The sequence below is a fragment of the Agelaius phoeniceus genome, chromosome 1, assembly GCF_051311805.1.
Source record: "Agelaius phoeniceus isolate bAgePho1 chromosome 1, bAgePho1.hap1, whole genome shotgun sequence".
Lineage (NCBI taxonomy): Eukaryota > Metazoa > Chordata > Aves > Passeriformes > Icteridae > Agelaius > Agelaius phoeniceus.
The window spans coordinates 133,976,147-133,997,305 of record NC_135265.1 but is presented as its reverse complement, the minus strand read 5'-3'; the positions used below and the strand labels follow the sequence as shown (position 1 = coordinate 133,997,305).

The window sequence follows — 21,159 nt, the reverse complement described above, 5'->3', positions numbered from 1 at the left end:
TATTTGCCAACGTTTCATTAACACCTTATTAACTTCCAACAGCTGAAGGTGACTGGACCCTCACCTCTGTTTATTTCCTCAAAGTAACAGTTAACTGAAGCATCAGGATAGAGGCACCCCTGCAAATATGACTGAAAACAAATATGCATGCAGAATATAATCAGGCACAACTTCAGCCAGATCTGCTAACTGACACATCTAGTTTATTTTATGCACCATCACATACTATCAAGTTTGGAGCTCAGATTTTTATTACAGATGATGATAAAAGATCTCTGCTTTTCTCCCCTAGTCCATATCAGAAACGGGCTAAAACAGAAATACAAACCTTGTCCCAATTAGGCCATGAGTAGTTTGCTATTTCAGTTTAAATACCAGGTACAAAGGTGTGATCCTCTTGTCATGTAAATCAGCACAGCTCCACTGATTCCCATAAAAACTGTAGTGGTTTACACAGCTGAGCCTCCCCCCTGTGTATATATGTATATACATTCTTCTATATTGAATTCCAGTCCATGTAGATGCGACTGTAAAAGAAAGGAGGGGAGAAAAGAAAAGGCAAGCTCCAACAAACAGGACTCCCAGAACAGGAGGATGGGAAACATCCCCCTTCAGAGGTATCTCTGAATAAAAGGAATTAAAGCTTTTCTTCAGCTTTCCCCAATTACCCTGCCCTAACCTTCCTCTCCTAACACCCACTTCTGTGTCCTCATTTAATTTTGAAAGGAAAGGGGCAGGAGAGCTTAGATATGTATGTTTACTATATCTCTCTTTCTCTGTTTTTCAAACCACAGAAAAATCTTTCCTGACAGTATTTTTTTTTTTATCTCACCCTTCTAGACTATAATTTTGCACACCTGGAAAAAGTAACTGATTTGCTGGAAAGCAATATAGATATTTTTGCTCCTCTGCCCAAATAGGCAGGGTCATTGAGCTCCAGTGATGCTGGAGGAGCTGGAGCTGTTATGGTTGTTCTCCAGTTCATACTTTTATTTTTGAATGGCATATTGTTTTCTACAACTGCATCACATAAATATTAACTCTGGGAGCTCAGCTGTCAGAGGGCTAGTTATCACTTTTCATTGTCCAAACAGGAAGAATACAGATGTTTCCAATAAGCTAAAGAGGGGGCGGTCTCTTCTATGAATAAGCATTCAAGAACTTGAACTAATCAACAATAAAATTTTCATGCATCTAGTAAAAAAAAAAATCACTTTCTGAAATAATCACTGGAAAAGCTGGTAAATCACAAAGCAGCTAAGGTGAGAAGAGTAAAAGGAAAGGAATTGGCTAGTATTTAGTCAGAAGTCTAAAGTCCACAAGTACAAAGAATCATATGGGTGATTAATAAAACACGGATAAAATAAAATGGATAAAATGACATTAAAAAAAAAAACATGGATAAAATGGGATGCTGGTGCCACTAACAAAAGTAATGTACGTAGTTATTTCAAAGGCGGATCCTTGAATTATAGTTCTCATCTCAAAATATTGTGTTAAACTAGAACATTTAAAAATATTTGCAAGCTCATAACATGAAAATTAATGTAGCTCATCTGATTTTTTTTATTTTGCATCTATCCAGAAACACTCACAGGTTTTACTAGTTTTGGTATAAGATAGTGGATAACTTTTAATCTTTTATTCTCTTACTGTTCACTTTGTTTATGCTTAGTGTTACACAGAGACTTGTGTTCAAGGATTTAAAAAAGTCTGCAGGGTGGTATTTTTTACTTGAGGATTGAAATGAATGCTTTGCTCTCAGATCTCTGCAAGTACATCAGACCGAATTTTGGTCTCATTATCACCAATTTAAATCTGGAATAGTTCCACTACTCTCTGTAATGTTACTCCCAATACATGCTGATTTAACTGAGTTCACAAGCTGGTCCATTGACCTAAGTGGTGTCAGTGGGAATGTACTGTGAAGAAAATTTGATCTACTAAATTCAAATCCTCGAGGTGTTGTTCTAGCAGCCAAGTTGTTTAGAAAGAAAACACTGAACTTCAGTGTTGACCCTTCATCCCAGCTGGATCTCCACGTAAACTGTGCTCCTGCTGTAGCCTTTTAAATAGATCAGCAATTTACATTTTAAATAGATCAGCAATTCAAATTAGTGAAATGCCAGAATGTAGGTAGTGTGTAGTGAGAAGATTTAGCACTACCTGAAATTTCATCAGTGTTCAGCAGCATAACTCTCTGTACATTTTCTGAGAGCAGGGACTGGATGGGCTGTAAGGATTTGGCAACTGCATGCCTGTACCCAGGGATGGCAGAGGTGGCTGTTAGATAAGGGACAAGCAGAGATGGACATAGTGTCCCAGATTGTCACCAGACCTTGACTGGTGATAGCAGGTGGGCTGAAGCATGAACCTTGCTGGGGAGAAACATGCTGAAGAAGCATTTTGGACAACTGTGGGAGGCACAACCGTGTTCTGGCCAGGCATGGTTTGCTTATGTGGATGTGTCCCACAGGTATTAAGAGTGTGGGGAATGGAGTATATGGAGCAGGGATGCCACAAGATGATGGCTCTGTGTTCCAATTTGTACTCCTTCAAATGCCCAAATGTATCCAAGAATAGGAAGCATTTGCTCCTGGGAGTTCTGGGATCTACTTAAATGGATGTGGGTGCCTTTAGGTTTAAACTACATTGGCCTGTAGGTTTTTATATCATATTCTTGAATTTTAGTGCCACAGTAGGTAGTCAAAATCACACCAAAGATAAATGACAGGTTGTGAGAGCATAAACAGAAGTAAATGGCAAGGCCAGTGTAAAAGTGTAGCTTTGTGGTGTTTTCTTCTGAAGGTCCCTGCCGACGTCAGTCTGTGTCACACAGTGGCTCATTAGGCCCTGCTAGACAGAGATTTGTCCATCTGCCTTCCCACAGAGCCACACACAGAGCAACAGCCCGTGAGGGCCAAACGCGCGCGCCGTACAATAATCCTGTGGGATTGCTTGTAAGGTAGAAGCAGACAGTTCTTCTGAATTAGTGATAGGAAAAAATACAAGCATCACAGAATGAGATTTTAATGAGATGTTTTGTTTGCTTGCTGCTTTTTGCGGTGCTTCCTAATTTATTTGTCCCTCTCTTCTCATATTTAACCATTGCTGCTGGGCAGCAAAAAGGCTTGGAGCTACATTATGTGCACCTTTGACCTTCAGCACTAGTCTTACTGTGAATGGGTCAGATGATTTGGGGGTGATTAAATGCTGCTGCAGTTCTCAAGCCCAAATAATTTTCCCCTCAAAGAAATGGTGAAGTTTCGGTACTTAGGCTCATCTACATCCCTTCCTTCACACACACAAAGAGATTTTAATTGCTGCCACCAATTAAAGGCTGCAGAGGCAGGCAGCCCTCACCCCCCACTGTGCTAGGTCTGTCTGTCCTTGTGTCGAGGAATTCCACTGCATTTTATCGGCCTCCCTCACGGCCTGACACGCAGGCAGAGCAGTGTCACACACCTCCGCGTCTGCCTTAAAAAGCATCTGCGCCAATCACAGCACAATTATTCTTAGTCCCTCCAGCTCTGGCATTTGTTCACCTCACACCAGGAGGAAGAATAGGGGGCATTTGCTTGGGATAAACACGAATGACTGTGGGAGATCCTCTCAGGAGCAGCTCTGTCAACGAGGACATTTGCCTCCTTGACAGCCCCACGCAGCCTGTCGGCTTGGCTGCTCTCTCCACAAGAGAAATGGCAGCATTTCAGGCTCTTAAGGGTGTGATTGATGGGTGTTGTCGGTCCCTACCTGTCAGCTCATTGCACTGACAGGAGTGAGACGCCCCAGGGGAGGCAGCCTTACACTATACAGCCCAGCCGTCCTGCTCAGCGAGACCCCGATGTCCCTGCGCAGCGCTTCTGGCAGGTGGCAATCTGCCTGGCAGGACGGGGGAAGGGCAAACGAAGAGCTGGGAGCGCAGCTTTCGCTAGCAAGGGCAGTGACATCTCTCTCACAAGTACCTGGAGACGCTGGAGCGGGGCTGCCAGAGCAGCTGAGGCAGGCTGGCTGCTGCAGAGCGCTGGTTCAGCCTGGGGTTAGGACAGATCCTGCTGCTGCAGCTGCAGCTGAGGGGACGTCAGTGGGAGAAACTTGTGGGATGCTGGCACGACTCCATGGTTTCGCATGTGCAACATTAAACACGTGCAGAGGGTTTGCAGTATGTGCTCCTGAGCCCAAGGGATGACAGAGGTGATGGAACCATTTACCCCCGCCTGGAGGAATCCCCCACAGATGCCCATGGCAGAGCTGGCACACGTAGGTGTGAATTCCTTACCCCACAGGAGCGAGGCTCAATGTCATCTGACTGTTCCTCTGGTTTTGCATCTAACTACATAGAAGAGGCTGGTCAGAAAAATAATTCACCCTAGGAACCAGGAGCTTTTTTTCTGTTTTGTGTTTGACAAGCAGGAGGTTTAGGGCTATTTTTAAACATCAAAGTTTAAAGAGGATCTTTTCATCCACAAGAACATACAAAACCTCAGACCATTCAGCCAGTGTTAACAGGAACAAAGCAACCACAAGAAAATCCAGCTGCCTTTCAGCTGTCCATTCCCTTTCTAGCTGTCCCCTTTTCTTCCCCACCCTCTGCCCCTCCAAACCAGCAGTGGTTAACCTTCGAGCAGCTTGACCTGCCTCTCCCTGCACCTGGCTCAATCAGCACTAATGCTCGGGCCAGGAAACCCCAGTGGGGCCATCCAAAGCCCAGTGAAGTCAGTGGAAATACTCCCACTGGCTTCAGGGGCGGCTGCAGCAAGCCCAGCTTGAAGCAGAGCCATCTTTCCTTTAAAACTTTTGCTGGACAGTTCAGAGCCCGCAGTGTCGATGCATTAATACTTTTGGGGACTTGCTGTGGTGCCTGCAAGGCAAGCACTGACGTCACAGCTGGATTGCTCCTTTCAGCTGGTGCCTCGGATAACAGCCTCACAGCTTCCCGTTCCCCTCCAAATCAAAGGCAGCGGCTGCAGCTGCACAGACCAGCGAGTCTGTTTAGTTTCTGTGGGCCAACAGCCACCAGCTGTAGAGGCTGCTGTGCTTTTTGCTGGATGGGAGCTTTTAATTCCAACAGACAATGTGTACAAATATTTCCCATACCAAAATTGTTCCATATCTTCCTAAGTTAATTAAATGCTAATTTTCTAATGAGGTGGCAACAATGGCAACAACCTGTTATCAACATGCTAGCTAGTGCCCATAACCAACCGGTGAACACAGAACCCTTGCGCTGTTATTAAACTGCATTCCTATATTAATTAATTACTTTTGCAGCTGTATTATTCTGAAGCTGGACACAAATGTGGATAGCAATTAAATGAAAAAAAACATTTACCTCATTTGTAGATTCCAGGATTGCTTTGTGGAATTTATTATTTCACAGTGTTGTTATAGAAACCTCTCGTGTTTTCATGTCTGCTGTATGCTAGTTTAGCAAGAAATGGTGAAAGGAAAACTCAGGATAAAAATGCTATTTGTTGTGGTCTAGCCAGCAGCCAAGTCCCACACAGCTGCTAGCTCACTCCCCCATCAGCAGGATCAGGGAGAGAATCCAAGGACAAAAGGTAGAAAACCCATGGGTTGAGATAAAGACAGTGTAACAGGGAAAGCAAAAGCCACGAACACAAGTAAAGTAAAGCAAGGAATTAATTCACTTCTTCCCATGGGCACGCAGGTGTTCAGCCATCTCCAGGAGAGCTGGGGCCCATCACACATAATAGTCACTTGGGAAGACAAATGCTATCAATCCCAACATACCCCCTTCCTCCTTCTTCTGACTACTTTGTGTACTGAGCATGATGCCACATGGTCTGGAACAACCCTTTGGTCATTTGGGGTCACCTGTCCTGGCTGTGTCTCCTCCCAGCCTCCCATGCATGCCCAACTTCCTCGCCGTTGTGGCAGTACAAGAAGGAGAAAAGGCTTTGGTTCTGGGTGAGCCCTGCTCAGCAATAACTAAAACATCTCTATATGATCAGCCCTATGTTCAGCACAAATCCAAAACATAGCCCCATACCAGCCACTGTGAAGAAAATTAACTCTACCCCAGCCAAAACCAGCACTCTCTTCAATATACATTCAGCATAAATTAAGGTTTAAAAGTTTCCTGAGTTGTGCAATAAGAATGAAATCATGGAGTTCAGATGGAAGAGTTTGGATGTATCTGTCATGGCTTTATACTCAGAAGAGGACTTAGGTGCTTACAACATGACAGAGTTGGAATTTATGTGCTTACATCCAAAAGAGAGATTCTGCTGTCTCCTTCAGGAGGTTTCCAATCTCTAAACTCAGCTGCCAGTACAAAAGCTTCCCAGGCATCTTGAATTTGGGTCATACTCAATAGCTTTTTGGTGTTAAGAAGATCAAATTGCCCAGCATCCACTTCAGGCAGAACACCTTAGTTCAGACACAAAAATATGTTCTTCTGTTTATCTTCCTTCAGGGCTGGTTTGAGTACTCCAAGAATTTCTACCAAGGAGCTCTGAAATTGGATTTTTCATAAAACACAATGGCAGCTATTGATTTCTTTTGAAATATGGCTGCTGGAGTCCTCCCCTGGTGTAAGCTACTGTAGTATTTGAATGGGATATCAGAGATGCAGCTCAATGCCTTACTATGCCCAGTCAGAGCTCATAGAACCACAGAGGGTCCTGAGTTGAATGTGACCCTCAAGGATCATCAAGTCCAACTCCAGATCCTGCACGGGACCATCTCCAAGAGTCACACTTCCTGCTCGACAGCATTGTCCAAACAATTCTTGAACTCTTTCAGGCTTGGTGCTGTGACCACTTCCCCAGGGAACCTGTTCCAGTGCCCAACCACTTTCTGGGTAAAGAACTTTTTCCTGATGTCCAACCCAAACTTCCCCTGACACAAATTCAGGCCATTCTCTCAGGTCCTGTCACTGGTCATGAGAGAGAGAAGAGATCAGTGCCTGCCCCTCCTCTTCCTCTCATGAGGGAGTTGCAGACTGCAATGTCTCAACTCAGCCTCCTGTTCTCCAGGCTGAACAGACCAAGTGACCTCAGCCGCTCCTCATGCAGCTTCCCCTCAAGACCCTTCACCATCCTTGCTGCCCTCCTTGGCAGCACCTCCTCCCTCTCTAATAGTTTATTACCTTTGTTCTCTTGTGGTACCCCAACCTGCCCACAGGATTCGAGGTGAGGCCACCCCAGCGCAGAGCAGCGCAGGACAATCCCCTCCCCTGCCTGGCTGATGATGCTGTGCCTGATGCACCCCAGGACAGGGTTGGCCCTCCTGGATGCTGGGCCGCTGTCAACTCATATTCAACTTTTCACTGACCAGGACCCCCAGAGGAACATACTCCTCTTGTGATATACTCTAGTCAGAAGATTTCATCTCCCTGGAAGTCATTGTGAGATTTTCATCCCTTCTCATAGAAAAAGATTGGTAATTTCCATCAGGACCACGATTAAGAGATCCAACAGGTGCTCCATTTTTGACAGACCTGGCACCTACTGCCATCAAGAGAGCATTCAGATGGTGGAGAAATGGACAAGTCCTCTTGATGGCATTGAAATTAAAAGCCTGTTGAAAATTCCAAAGTGGAGAAGGGCATGGGATTTCAGACAGAGTCCTGATTTCCACATATCTGTGTCCTGTCATCAAGTATGCTCCACCCTCCAGCACTTCCATGTGCTGTTCATGGACCCTGGACACCCAATCAAGGATCAGGGACTGAGAAATTGAATACATCAGGGGTAGAGTGTTGTGGTGGGGAAAACCTGCACTGGTTCTGAATCCTCTTAAATCCTGGAATTTGTATTTGGGAAACTCCAAATATTTTTTTGCCAGTGGCCAGCATGCTACAAAAGTACAAAGGACAAACTTTTCCCCACTGTTGCAAAACAGACTATGTTTATAATGACTAACAGATTTTATTAGGAATAAATTTTATGCACTATGTTTAGATAATGAGGTAATGCACTTCCACATAGAACATTTTACAGCCATTCTCTTAATGGTATGAATTTCATCACAAAGAACAACAGGTGAGATGCACCTGTAAAACATTTATTTGAGGGCTTCACAGAGCCAATAAAGTGCATGGGATTCACAAAGCCAGTGTCCTACCAAGGAATAATAAAGTCTGCCATGAAAATTAAGACATAATGTAAAATTCATGTTAAATCTGTTTAAAACAACTTGTTTGCTGAACTCAGGCAAATACCTCTGAATTGTTTTCATTACATTAACTTAACTTGAGTTAAGTAAAAAAACACAAAGCTGATAGTAAACTGTGTTTGCTATCTATCACACTAAGGAATAGGCAGACAATTGCCTCCTCTGTATTCCTGTGTGCTGTATTCTTTTCTACTCCTAATGCGCATAGAAAAATTCTTAGTGTTCACCCTAGTAGTTGATGACAATGACAGTAATAACAATGATGATGATCATGGTGATAATAGTGAAATAATTTACATTGAAATAAAATGTTTCCATTAAATAATTCTACAAACTTTGCAAAATGATGCAGTGGGACCACTTTACTCAGTTACTGAAATGCAGCCACCTCTGGAGTGAATCACAACATCTGCTCAAATATGGGTAAGGTCAATCCTCTATGATAGATTAGGATCAGGAGAAGGAATAAGTACTATTATGTAACAATGAAAGGGAAAGTATTTGAGTTCAGGTTTGTAGGAAAACAACAGCTAAAATCCCTTTGCTTCAGAGAAAAGTCCTACAAGGTGTTTAGTACTTACTATGTTTTTGAGTTTTGCTTCAACCTCATGGCAAAATCTTAAGCTGCGCAGTGATCCCTACACTATACTGGAGGAAGGAAAAAACCTGGCTGTGACATACCAGCCCTGTAACTTCCCTGGCTGTCAAACATATCCTGAGGAGGATTCAGGAGGAAGCCTGTTGGCATCATGCACTGAATGAAGTGAACTGCTTTTTAAGATGACTCCTTTCATCCCAACCTATCACTTTCATCTTAATGAATTTGGTATTATTCAGCACAGTGGATTTAATTAAAGATATTTAAAGTATTTAAATTAGTAATGTTTTAATAATTAGAAATAAGTATTTTAATCAGTGACTGAATAATGTATATTATTAAATTCTTTTTTTTTTTGCAAATAATGGACTAGGTTTATTCATTTCACTGTATTTTCAATTCAGCACTGTTCAGAAGTTGCAACTCTATTATACTGGCTTGTTGCAAAATATAGTGAGTGCAAAACATCTTATTTAATGCAGCCCAAGAAAACACACATACATGTGGGAGAAAGAATATGACACAGTCTACTAGACCCCTGCTAAACTCTCAGTGCTGATTAGATACAGTGGTGTGAAAAACACTGGAAAAAAACAAATCACAAGTCATAAACAAAAAGGTTATAATTATGCCAGAGAAAATTTACAACTTTTATACCACTAGAGATAGGACAAGATGTAATGGCATTAAATTGGAAATGGACAGGTTTCGATATTAGGAAAAAATTCTTTACTGTGAGGGTGGCACTCTGAGACATTGGAACAGGTTACCCAGAGAAGTTGTGGCTGTCCCATCTCTGGAGGTGTTCTAGGCCAGGTTGGATGGGGCTCTGAGCAACCTGGTCTAGTGGAAAGTGACCCTGCTTAGGTCAGGGAGGTGTGATCTAGATGATCTTTAAGGTTCCTTACAGCCCAAACCACCCTATGCTTCTATGCATGTGCCCAGAGTCTTACTCAGCACATGCATAACATGTGTATTCATCCCTCATACAGGCAACAAACATGGGCTAGCCTGGGAGCAGCCCTTCAGAGACCACACACCCAAGCACACCCACAAGTAAATTTAATATTGCCATGGCATGAAGTGGGTCAGACAGGTTGTTGCAAAAGTCACCTGTGGTTCTACTGTGGACTGGGAGCAGACATCCTGGGGGATGGTGGCCCTTTGGTGGCATATTCACACATCTGCAACTCCAGACTGCCTTCTGCTCTACAGAGACTTCTGTTGTGCCCAGTTGTTCACTGCATACTCAGAATCAGTTGAGAATCTGCCCTTAACCAAACCAACCTCTAAATTATCTTCATTTCTGACCAAAGTTGGATTTAGACACCAGCCTCCTGACAATTCAGCAAATCTGAATCTGTGTCCCCTGTGGCTTCTGCTCACCCTGCCATGAGCATTCCTGACTTGGTTTTGTCTCCAGGGTATTGCTTACTCAGGTCCACTGCAGAGACCAGCCCTGCCAATACTAAAACTGCCTGGAAGGCTGATGCAGCACAGGGAACACATCAGCTGCACTGGCCCTGCAGGGACTCTGAACTCCCAGAGCAGGCAATACCACTGGGAGAAGTGTGTCATGATGGCATAACCTTGAACAGACTTCTGCCTTCCCCAAAACAAGCCTGCCAGAGGCACAGCACCCATCTCTGTGCCAGCCACAGTGAATCAAGCCACTGTCTGCGTGGGCTATTTTCACACTTTAATGCAGCTGCCATATAGCCAAAAAACAAGTCATTAGGAACATAGCAGTATTAGTCAAATCAACTTTGTTTTTCAGAGGGATGAAAAGCAGTGATACAGTTCACAAGTAGGGAGTGTCAGTGGGTGGGAGTATTACACAGTTTTCCAGGCTATTTTCTTCCCTGTGAGCAAATTTTCATTCTTGCAGAGACCTCCTGCATAATTGCTGCTGGAGGTCACACGAGGTTTGTTTTTCCCAAGCTCCCAAGCAGAGTGAACTGGCCAAAGCTTGGGATTCAGATGGAGAGGAAGCGCTGCTGCTCCAGGCCACGGCACTGCTGTGGATTTGAGGCTCTGGAAGAAGAGCGTGCTCTGCTTGCTGGTTGCTTTCAATTCACTACCATCTATTCAGCCACATCACTGATTATTCCTCCACTGGGACATAGATGGCCCAAAGCATTTTCCACTGGACTTTCCATAGAGGAACAACAGTGTCTTTCCTGAAATACTTTATTCCAGTTCCACCTCCAAGGACAGCTGTGATATCTGTCTTCAAATAATTAAGACTAGCATAAAGTAGAGGTTTTTACAGACTATCCTCTTTTTCTTCCTCATTAGCCTGCCAACTTCATCTCTCAGCCCATGCTAAGGTCAAGAAACACCTTGTGAGAGGACCAACATATTACAAAATCTCTCAGAGAGTCTCTATTCCTCAAGACTTCTGAGACACAGAAGAACTTGACAGAGCACGAAGATGTTGCTGGTGGATCTGATTTGATATTTGGCTGTGAGGGATGTAATGGTGGGGTATCTATATAAGCTATAATTTAATGAACTGAGAGCTTTATTTCTGCAGGTTTCTAAACCAGGGCAGTGAGGTAGCCTGGTGTTTTGTAATCCTGTTTTACTCAATTAAAGTATTCCTGTTGGCTGGGTGGAAAGATGTGTTACCCTATGACTACACATGATGAAAGGAGACATCAGGAGTGTACATGACTCCTTCCTCAGACTCCATCAGCTAGGGCCTCTGTAGTTCCTCTGGAAGAGAATTAGCATAGTTCTTATTGAAATATTTTTGGTTATTTTTGGTGTTTGGTATTTGGTTTGTTTTTTTTGGTTGTTTTGTTTTGGTTTTTTTTTTTGCTTGTTTGTTTTTGTTTTTGGTTTTGTTTTTTTTTTTTTTTTGTGGTGTATTTTTTTTCTCATATCCAGCTGCACCAATTTCCTGACTTCAAGAATTAAATTGTTTAGTTATCTGTAATGTGCATAGAGTTCTATGAAGCTTTACAAAGGAACCTTTGCTGTTAGGCTAAGAATGGTTTATTGTAGCACCTGCAGTTCCTCTAATCCTGAATTGTTAATGAACTGAACAACTTTTCCTCCTTCTTAGCATGAGAAACACTTCTCATGAAAAAGAGAAACACTCTCATGAAAAGACTGCATTGGGGTCCTCTCATAAGTTTTCTTGGGTCTCTGCCATTGGAGAAGGGAGTCCATAAGCAGCAGCATCTGGCAGAACATCTGCATCTAGTCCCTGCTGACATCCTGAGATCTGTCTGCCCAGGCTCACTCCTCCCTTGATACAGAACTTGACACATCGTGTACCCCACTGCCAGACAACCTCAGCAAATATTTCTCTCTCTAAGGGAGGCTGTGTCAGTTTTTCAGTGTGTTCATCCTGTGTTACCTCATTGCTTACCTGATGGAAGACTACTCAGACCCTTCTCAAACTGCTTAGGCTCTCTGGAAGGAACCTGATGAAGAACCTTGATCTGAGCAAGCTGGAAAGCCTGATCTAGGTGCAAAGATCAAATCTAGCCTTCTCCAGACCAATGACCAAGGAGTTTTAATTCTTCACAAATGACAGGGAACCTCAGAAACTAAGATAAATGTCAATGAGTGGATGTGACCAATCTGTTCCCCAAGGCTTTGCAAGGAAGCAGCAAGGAAGTGGTGAAGGTCCCCATGCCAGCTCTGAAGGTGTTTGGTTGAAATCCAGTTATATTTTTTCCCTGTTATTCTACATCACTTTGAGTTGTACATTATTGTAAATACTCCCTGGTAGACCCTTTCAAAGCAATTGAATAACTCAATGTTTAACAAAGATACATTAATTTTCTTGGTTAAGTTTTGGGAAATACAAGCTCATTTTTCATTCTGAGTTGGCAATGACAATCCTTAAACTAGTGGTGGAATAGGGGGAATAATAGCTTTGTGGAAATTATTCTAGAGATCTGTACTGTAAGGAATGGTGGATCAATGAAATCTTCCTTTCTGTATTTGTATTCTTTTTTAAATTGAACATGTTTGATGACTATGCACAACTCCTGTGCTGCAGGAATGATTCTTATTTCTAAATGCCCTTGCTCGTGGGGAACATTTTTTTCTTTTTTCTATCTGTAAAGAGGTATAAAACAGAATCTATCTTTTTCTGTAGATAGGAATTAATTTAGTAAAAGATATCTCTTCTGTGTAGAGGAGCCTAATATAGTGTAGAAGAAATGCTTGCCACTGTGGGTTTGAGGGTGCTACATTCACAAGCCAAGTGAGCTGTCTCGGATGGGCTGCCTCCCCATCACCCCAGAACACTGACATAAGCCCAGTCGCAGCCGTGTGTACATGAGAGGTTGAATAATGCATGGGAACAGTCTCTTGAGCATTTATTTTAGTCCTTTCATTTGGCCTTCAGGCATTTCCCACTCCATCCTGATATCAAGTTGAAAATTTCCTAGGACAGAAGATAAAACCCACTGAAGGAAAAATTTCAAAGCCATTGCTTTTGTTGGAGTCATACATCTGATATTTCTGTGGAGAATTGATCAAATTTCATCATCACAGTCTCCAGAAAAAGTCATACATATTACAAATAATTCTTATTTTGAGGTAACCCTTAACCAAAGCGATGTAATTACCACTCTGTAACATTTCAGATAAGAAGCTATATTTGACCAAACTGTATCACTGAAAAATAAAGGCCACTCTTCTATTAATTAAAGACAGATGATTTCTGAGAGGCAGTTTATGAGAAAATAAAAAATTCAGATGTATTCTCATGAATAACACAGTCATGTTTACAACTTATTTAAATGTGAACTCAAAAACCTCCATGTATAAGTGCAAGGACTGTCAAATATAATTCACAAGAACAGGCTGCTCTTCAAAATAAACATCTATACAGTGTACTGGGAGAATGCCTCCACATATATTGACTAACTTTAAATTAATTTGTGGCTTTGGTAATGATCTTAAAAAGCACTCTACTCTCTTTTCTGTTTAGTGCATCCTGTTATTACTGGAGAAGCAGAGATTGAGTGGAACAAAGGCAAAGTACTGCCTGAGAAGAGCAGTTCAAGAAAGGCTATGATTAATGAACACATGAACATGGTTACCTGCAGTCATGAGCTCTTTGGGACAGCAAAAACCCATGATACTGTTGTTAAAACAGCCCTGCCTTAAGTAGACAAGCATAGCACCTTGGCTCATCTTAAGTTGAAGGAAGTAATCAAAAGGGAAGTAGGGAAAAACCTGAGTTTCAGCATGCTTGTGGCTCTAAAGGTTCCTCAGGCAGAAAAGACTAAATAAAGCTGCCCTGAATTCACAATTTGCTGTCCTCACCAAAACAGAAAAAGTTTTACTACATTACACAGTAATAGTGACTTGAGGCCTCTTCAGCTCCAGCCATCTGAGAGCAGGGGAGATGGCAGCTCACTCCCCAGCCCCTCCTTGCAAAAGGAGAAGGGCTCATACTACCAAAGGGCAGTAGGCATCAGTGTGGCATTCTTTGACTGGATAGGAGTCCCACAGACAGTAGGCAAAACAACTATGCACAACAGTTTCAAAAGAACAACAACAGACAATTTATCTGGCACCTTCCTGAGAACCTAACAAATAAAAGTGAATTTACTTGTGGTAACAAATCAGGCATCAGTAATGGTAGGAGATTTACCCAGTAGATTAAGCTCTGCTCCATTCTTTTTGTAGCTTGTCCAAAGCAACCCAGGACTGCAGTCCTACTCTAAACACCAGCAGCTACCACTGAGCAGGAGAGATGCTTTAGGAGTGCAGAATCAGCAAAAGGGCTCCCCTGCCATGTCCCTCCACATCCTCCCTCTCTGCTAATAGTCTCACAGGAGAAGGTGTCTCTAGAAAAATGTGGACATTGCCAGTATCAGAACATTCACATTTAACTCTGTAACAGATACACAAAGCTACTCTGTCTTAGCATAACATGACTTTTATACACATGAAGGGAGCAGCAACTACTCTGACCTATGCTTTGTGTAAATCCCCAAACCCTGTTTCTTTCTTACTTAAATAAATGACCCATTGGTCCAAGAAGAAGCTGCTTTGCTCCAGACACCTTTATCTCCTTGTGGCCCTTTTATCATTCTATGAAAAAGAAGAAGTTGTGGTAGCTCTGACTTAGCTCTTCTTGAGCAACATGAGTTGTGAGGTGGTTGGCTCCTGGAAGAACTGGCCATTTTGCTTTGATTTTCGTCCAGTCTTGTTTCTGGACGAAGTGAAATAGAACTATGACATCTGTTTGTCACCAAGCTCCATACTCACCTCTTGTGGTTGCACTATTTTAAATTTCTACAGTATCTTTGTGGAATGGCAAAAAGAGTACTAAAGATCTATATGCTGCTCAGTTTTTCCATGGTCCAGCAAAGCTCTTTGTAGCTCATATTTGTAACTGACGTGGACATACACCTTTTAGGGAGAGTTTGGGCAAGGCATGAACTGTGGTCCAGGGTGGACAGCTTTTCTATGCTGTATGTAGCTATGGAGAATAAGACAACAGAATCAAGCCTATTGATTGACTAGTCAGGTATTTATTTGTTTTTAACATGCAAAACCAGTACAACAATCACAGGAGCTAGAAAAAATGTAGCACTGAAAAAAGTATTCATGCAGAATGAGTATTGTACTTGAACTATCCTCCACAATCATCAGTCAGTCTGTCCCAATATTTATAGTTCATCATTACAACTGCCAAAACTGGCAACCACAAGGATTGTTGTCTCAATTAAGGACAGTAAACAGATTGTCCCATTTTTTTTAATGAAAAAATCTAAAATGTAATACTTCACAGTTTAACATGTTTATTCATTTAAACGAGCTAAAAAATAGTGGTGTGACATCTGCTTCAGAGACACTGGTACCTAACATTTTGGCTGTCTCCCCACTAATTTGATTGTGATTAAAGGGGGATAAAAGGATGAGTAGAGGATTCTGTCAATTAAATGAATTGATGAACTGCAAAAAAAATATATTTTCACTCTTGGAAATGTGTAGAAAGAAATACATCTCCAAAAATGCATTCCAGCAAACTAAGAGGATGATATAGAAAAGTACTGCAAAATATCTCCACTGGCTCTTTCAGGAAAAAATATTGTAAGCATAAGATCACAGATAATCTTTGCCAATTTATTCATGTGATGGCTTCACTTCCCAAAGTGCAGGCATAATCCACTGTAAAATCTTTTAGGATGCAGTTCCAACATCGCATTTCTGCTGTCTTATTGATGTGCCATACTGTTATTTTCTTAGTCATAAGCACCACTAATTACTATGCTACTGTAAGTAGAACTTGAAATGCAATCAAGATCTGTAGTATCTCTTTTGTTGGCACTCTAACTTGCCTACTCTGCTTTTCAAGTACAGTTCTCTACAGAGGATTGTCCTGAATGCATTTGACCTTCACCAAGCAGCTCAGTTGTGCCTTATAGGGATGACAATCCCTTATCAATCATCAGTCTGCTGGGAGCTCCTAGCAGCATCTTCCTTCTGAAAATGGCAGCATACAAAATTTGGCCCTAAGTCAGCAGATGAGCCTCTTCCATGGTAGCAACCTTCTTGGAAGAGGCATGAACAGCTTTGTAGGGCTTTCACTGTGCTTTCCTTTAGTAGAATTGTTTAACACCTGTGTTTTCAAACAAAACTTTTAGGTCAGCTGCTCTAGAGGACACCTAAGTAAACAGATGAGTTTGCTCTTGTTGTAGCTACTTGCAGTTATGTGCTGCAGCACAATCTCCCAGTCTACATGTCCTGCTACAGCTGGTCTGATGCATGGAAGGAGCTGATTCTGAATCACATGGTGTCTATATGACATGCAACAGTGAACATTAACTACAGCATTCTTCAAGAAAAGTTTAAATGTTTCTCTAGGGTCTATTAGGGAAATGCTTAACATGCCTCCTAAGCTTCCAGTAAAATATGTTTATGGACTCTAGGTAGTAGAGCTAGAGCCTTTCCTTGGCAATGTTCACTAGAAGCACTAGTAGAAATACTAGATTGAGGCTTCTGTCCTGAGATGGTCTACATGCTGGTTCTGCTTTTGAAGAATCAAAGAGAAAAGGAAAACCACCTAGGAAGATTTACAGAGCAAAATCACTTCTGGAAGACTGTTATGCCTTCCTAGGCAGAGATTATTCCAGACAGGACATCTGCTCCCACCCACAGCACAAGGACTCAGTATAGGCATTTCCTCCACAACCTCTGCTAGAAAGAAATTCAGTTTACTCCAGGAGTAAAGAGCAACTACTGATGTCTACCTTTTCCTTCAGGAGAATATTTTTGAAAAAACTCATTAAGCCAGGTGTGCTGTGTAAATTATTTGATCAGCAATCCTTCTTTGAAACAAGCATATAAAAATACTAATTTTATAATAAAAAAAGTCTTGTACAACTGAAGTGATAGAGCTGCATGGATCAACTCCAGAAAGAGAACTGATCTATTAGTATTGGGTAGGATGTCAAAGGAAGTTCTCTTCATTGTCTTTTATGCATTCATAGGCCACATTCAGTTTTATATGAGTTTAGCATCTAGAACTGCCTAAAGTAATCCAGATATTCTAAAACTGACATCAGTGCTTACTTTTGAACATTGTGCTGTTTAGATTGCTTTAATGTCCTTTCAAATGTATATATAGTTCAGTGTGTTCAACATTAATAAGAGAACCAAATAGAAAAAATCATTTATTAATCAAATAGACACCGAGCAACTCATACAACAATAGATGGTCCAAAATCCAAAAGGTATATTTCAATCTCAGATATAATCAAGGGCAAAATAAGCCACATGTCCCATTAGGAATTATTGTACAGATAAGAGAAGATGTGTATTTGCTGCAATATTTACCATATATTTCTACATACACTGAACAGAATTCTACCCGGTCTAAGGAAAAATAAATTTTCCTGTTACATGAGAATATCCTTCTAGTACCTGAAGGGAGCCTACAAAAAAGATGGACTTTTTACAAAAGCATGTAGTGACAACACAAGAGAGAGTTGATTCATACTAAAAGGAATTAAGTTTAGGTTAGATATTGAGAAAAAATTATTTATTCTGAGGGTGGCGAGGCACTGGAACAGGTTGCTCAGGGAAGCTGTGGATGCCCCATTCCTGGAGGTGTTTGACACCACGACGGGGCTTTGAGCAATGTGCTCTAGTGGAAGGTGTCTCTGACCATGGCAGAGATACTGAAAATAGATGATCTTTTGCATCCCTTCTAACACAAATCATTCAATGGTTTCATGATTCTATGATGTTTCATGCAAATGAAAAGACCTAATCCAAACAAAGCCAATAGGCAAACAGCAAAGTGTGGGCAATAAGGACTCATAAGCCACACATCGGGGAAGCTGATAGAATCACATACATATGCACTTCAGGTTTGGTCTGATTCACAGTTATGGGAAATGGAATATTCCTGTTCTAGGAACTTCATGTTCATAAATTTGACAGTAAGAATTGCCTGCTTTTTAATGCAACCAATTGAGAGAGCAGGTTATGAGAGAGAGAGAGAGAGCAGGGCAAAGAGAGAGATGACCTGCATGAAGGAAGTAACTACGTATCTCTCTCAGACCATACATGACCCAGAGAGCTATATGCTGACATTAAGGAAGCAATCCCTCCAGCATGTTATAGAACATGAAAACTGCTAGTGTAAAGGAACAGAAGAGGAGTAACAGGAGAGGTCTGCAGCTTCTGTGACACGTGGTTGGGTGCTGGTGGAGTGAAAGGAATATCACATGCAAGGAGACAGCTTGTGATATGCTTTTCCCTCCACTGGAAGTTGGGCCATGTGTCAGACAATGCTTCACCATAAATTCAACATGTTGCAAGGTGTTTGGTCAAGTGTGCAACTAGTAGGGGACTGTAAGTCATATGCATACAGAAATGTTAGGCTTTTGTGTCTGTAAGAGTCATACATAGAAAATGAGATATATTTGCATATATAGTTTTCTCTTTCATCTATTTTTCGGAAGACTGTTGTACTCTGAATTTCTAGAGTCGTTATTTTGCATGGCATAAAGTGAATGAACACTATGACACATATGAAGTGGATCCTTAGAGACTCATAATGTATATGGTCATAGTTACTATATGGTTTAAAAATTAACTGTATTGATCCAAGTTTCTTAAGTGGTGATAATGGGACTGTGTCAATTTAAAAGAAATATATTTTCCATTATAATATTTGCTGTGATTTGTATCCCTTTGTCTTCAAAATCACTATAAGAAATCTTAACCAGGCATCTCAGGAACAAGACAGTAAATACCTCAGTTGCAATTAAATCTAACATTCAGCTCTGAAATTTATGTCAAAGGCAAAACCAAGCCTCAGAATTACGAAAACTTTTCTGAAAGTCAGCCTGCCTAAATTTCCTTGCGACATTCAGCACCAGTGGCTTTAAACATTCTTGATATCAAATGGAATCGGAACTGAATCTCAGTCAGGGAAAGACTGACCACACTTTTAAGAGGATCAAAATGGAGTCTTTACATCCACAAGCTCAGTTATATGCCAAACTCAAAGCAGAACAGGATAAAGCCAGAATTTTAAAGCTCCCTGCAGCTGCTCTGACACACCAAATTCTTCAAGTGGCTTTTGGCTATGAAAAGGAAAAAAATGCTATCTACAGTGCCTAATTTGAAAGGTACTTTTCAAGAACTGAAGGATGTAATGGAGCCAAGATTTACCAGTTATTAGTATGCCAGGAGAAAAAAAATGTTTTCTTATTACTTACAGCTTCTCACATTAGTTTGATGATTAAAATGATTGTATAGCTGGAAAGGAATGTTTTTATACAACATGCCCCTAATAGGTAGAGCAAGTTGATACCAAAACCATCAGGAAGAGCATAATTAAAACACAATTTTGACTTTATATTAATAGTAGACCAATAAACTAATTAAAACCAACATCAACTAAACTTTCTATTTACACTAGTTCAGACAGCACAGGAGGCAAAGAACTGTGTTTCAGAAGCATATGTGAATGTTAGAGCTTCTGTCATCCAGGTGCCATTTCTAACAGAACACATGTGTGCTGAACAGTTGGCAAAAGAATGAAAAAGATTACTGCAGATATATGGGCACACAGAATCTGGAATGACAGAAAATTAAGTCCATATAGAAGGTGACAGACTGCTTGTAAGAAGATATTCTTTTCCTACAATTTTTTCCATCTTCATGCATGCGCACACATGCACAAGAAAGATTAAAAGGGAGAGAAAGGATGAGGGTGTTTTGATATATTATAAACACAAATGAAGAAAAGACTTTTTATTTGGTATTTCTGCTTTCTTTTCAGAAAGGAACAGAAAACTAATTTTGTTATTAGGAAGCTCTGATTCCTAAATTCGGTCAAGGCAGACACTCCTGTGAAGTCAGCATCAATACCCATGAATATAGTAGCACCTGTCTTTTGACATCAAAGTTTTCTGCCTGAGAAAAACATAATGTAAACAATAAACTTCATGTATTGTACTGCTGCTCCTGGCTTTGTTGTTAGACAAATACACTTGGCCAGGAATAAGTGTTCTTATGTTGGAGACCTGGAATGTGACTGACGTATTGCAAAACTTTCTTATGAATTTGGACTGAAGAAATGGCATCATTTACTGTCTTACAGTGAAGGGACTGTGTGTTCCTATGTAGTCTTGTTGAAGCTGAAGAAATCTTGATGATAGATTCATTGCATCTGCTAGTTTTCATCTGGATCCAGATCAAGGTCCACTTCATCGGAAACATTAAGATAAAAAAAAGCATAGAAAGCCAACAAAAATACCAGTATAGCTGCAAGGACAAGGGCAACTTCCTGTAGAAATAAAAGAAAACAAAAACAAAAACCTGTTAGAAATAATACCATATTTTCAGATTAATCAGGAATAAATGTTATTTCTCTTCTACAATGCACATCAGAATAACATCAGACATAATATAATTGCATAAGGCATTGATACTTTATTGATTTCTCTATTGTGGTTACCACTCCAAGTGTTGTACAATCCATTCACTCACCATTTGGTGAATCTGATATACCATCAGAAAGAGGATATTTAGCTTAAAAATCTTTAGTCTTACCTAGAAATAAGAGCTTTATATCTTTTTATTATTCAATTCCTTCTTTTTTAAAGGAAAAGACAGAATTCACAAACCACAGTTTTGAACACAAATTTAAGTTATGAATTTACACTGTGAATTTTGATGTTTTCTAGCAATATGTTACTGCTTTTTGCCAACAAATTTGTAATTTTTTAATGAAGCAAACACAGTATGGTGGAAGTCAATGAAAATTGCTACCTCTACCTCCCAACCTCCTGGCATGCAGTACAGCATGGAACTACATACTCAGAATTGGATGAAACTTTTCTTTCTTCAGCTCTGCAATAAGGCAAAAAGCACAACAATTTGCACTTGCCTCTCTTCCCATAAAATATTGCAACTTG

General features: G+C 41.0%; 1 protein-coding gene across 1 annotated transcript in view; it reads right to left on the bottom strand.

Moving 5' to 3' along the window:
• Positions 1-15,232: 15,232 nt before the first annotated feature.
• Positions 15,233-21,159, bottom strand: part of TRIQK (triple QxxK/R motif containing) — a 60,691-nt gene continuing 54,764 nt past the window's right edge. Inside the window, exon 5 of the mRNA XM_077188031.1 lies at positions 15,233-20,528. Coding sequence (XP_077044146.1) covers positions 20,415-20,528 — 114 coding nt within the window. The 3' untranslated portion in view covers positions 15,233-20,414. The remainder of the gene's footprint in view (positions 20,529-21,159) is intronic.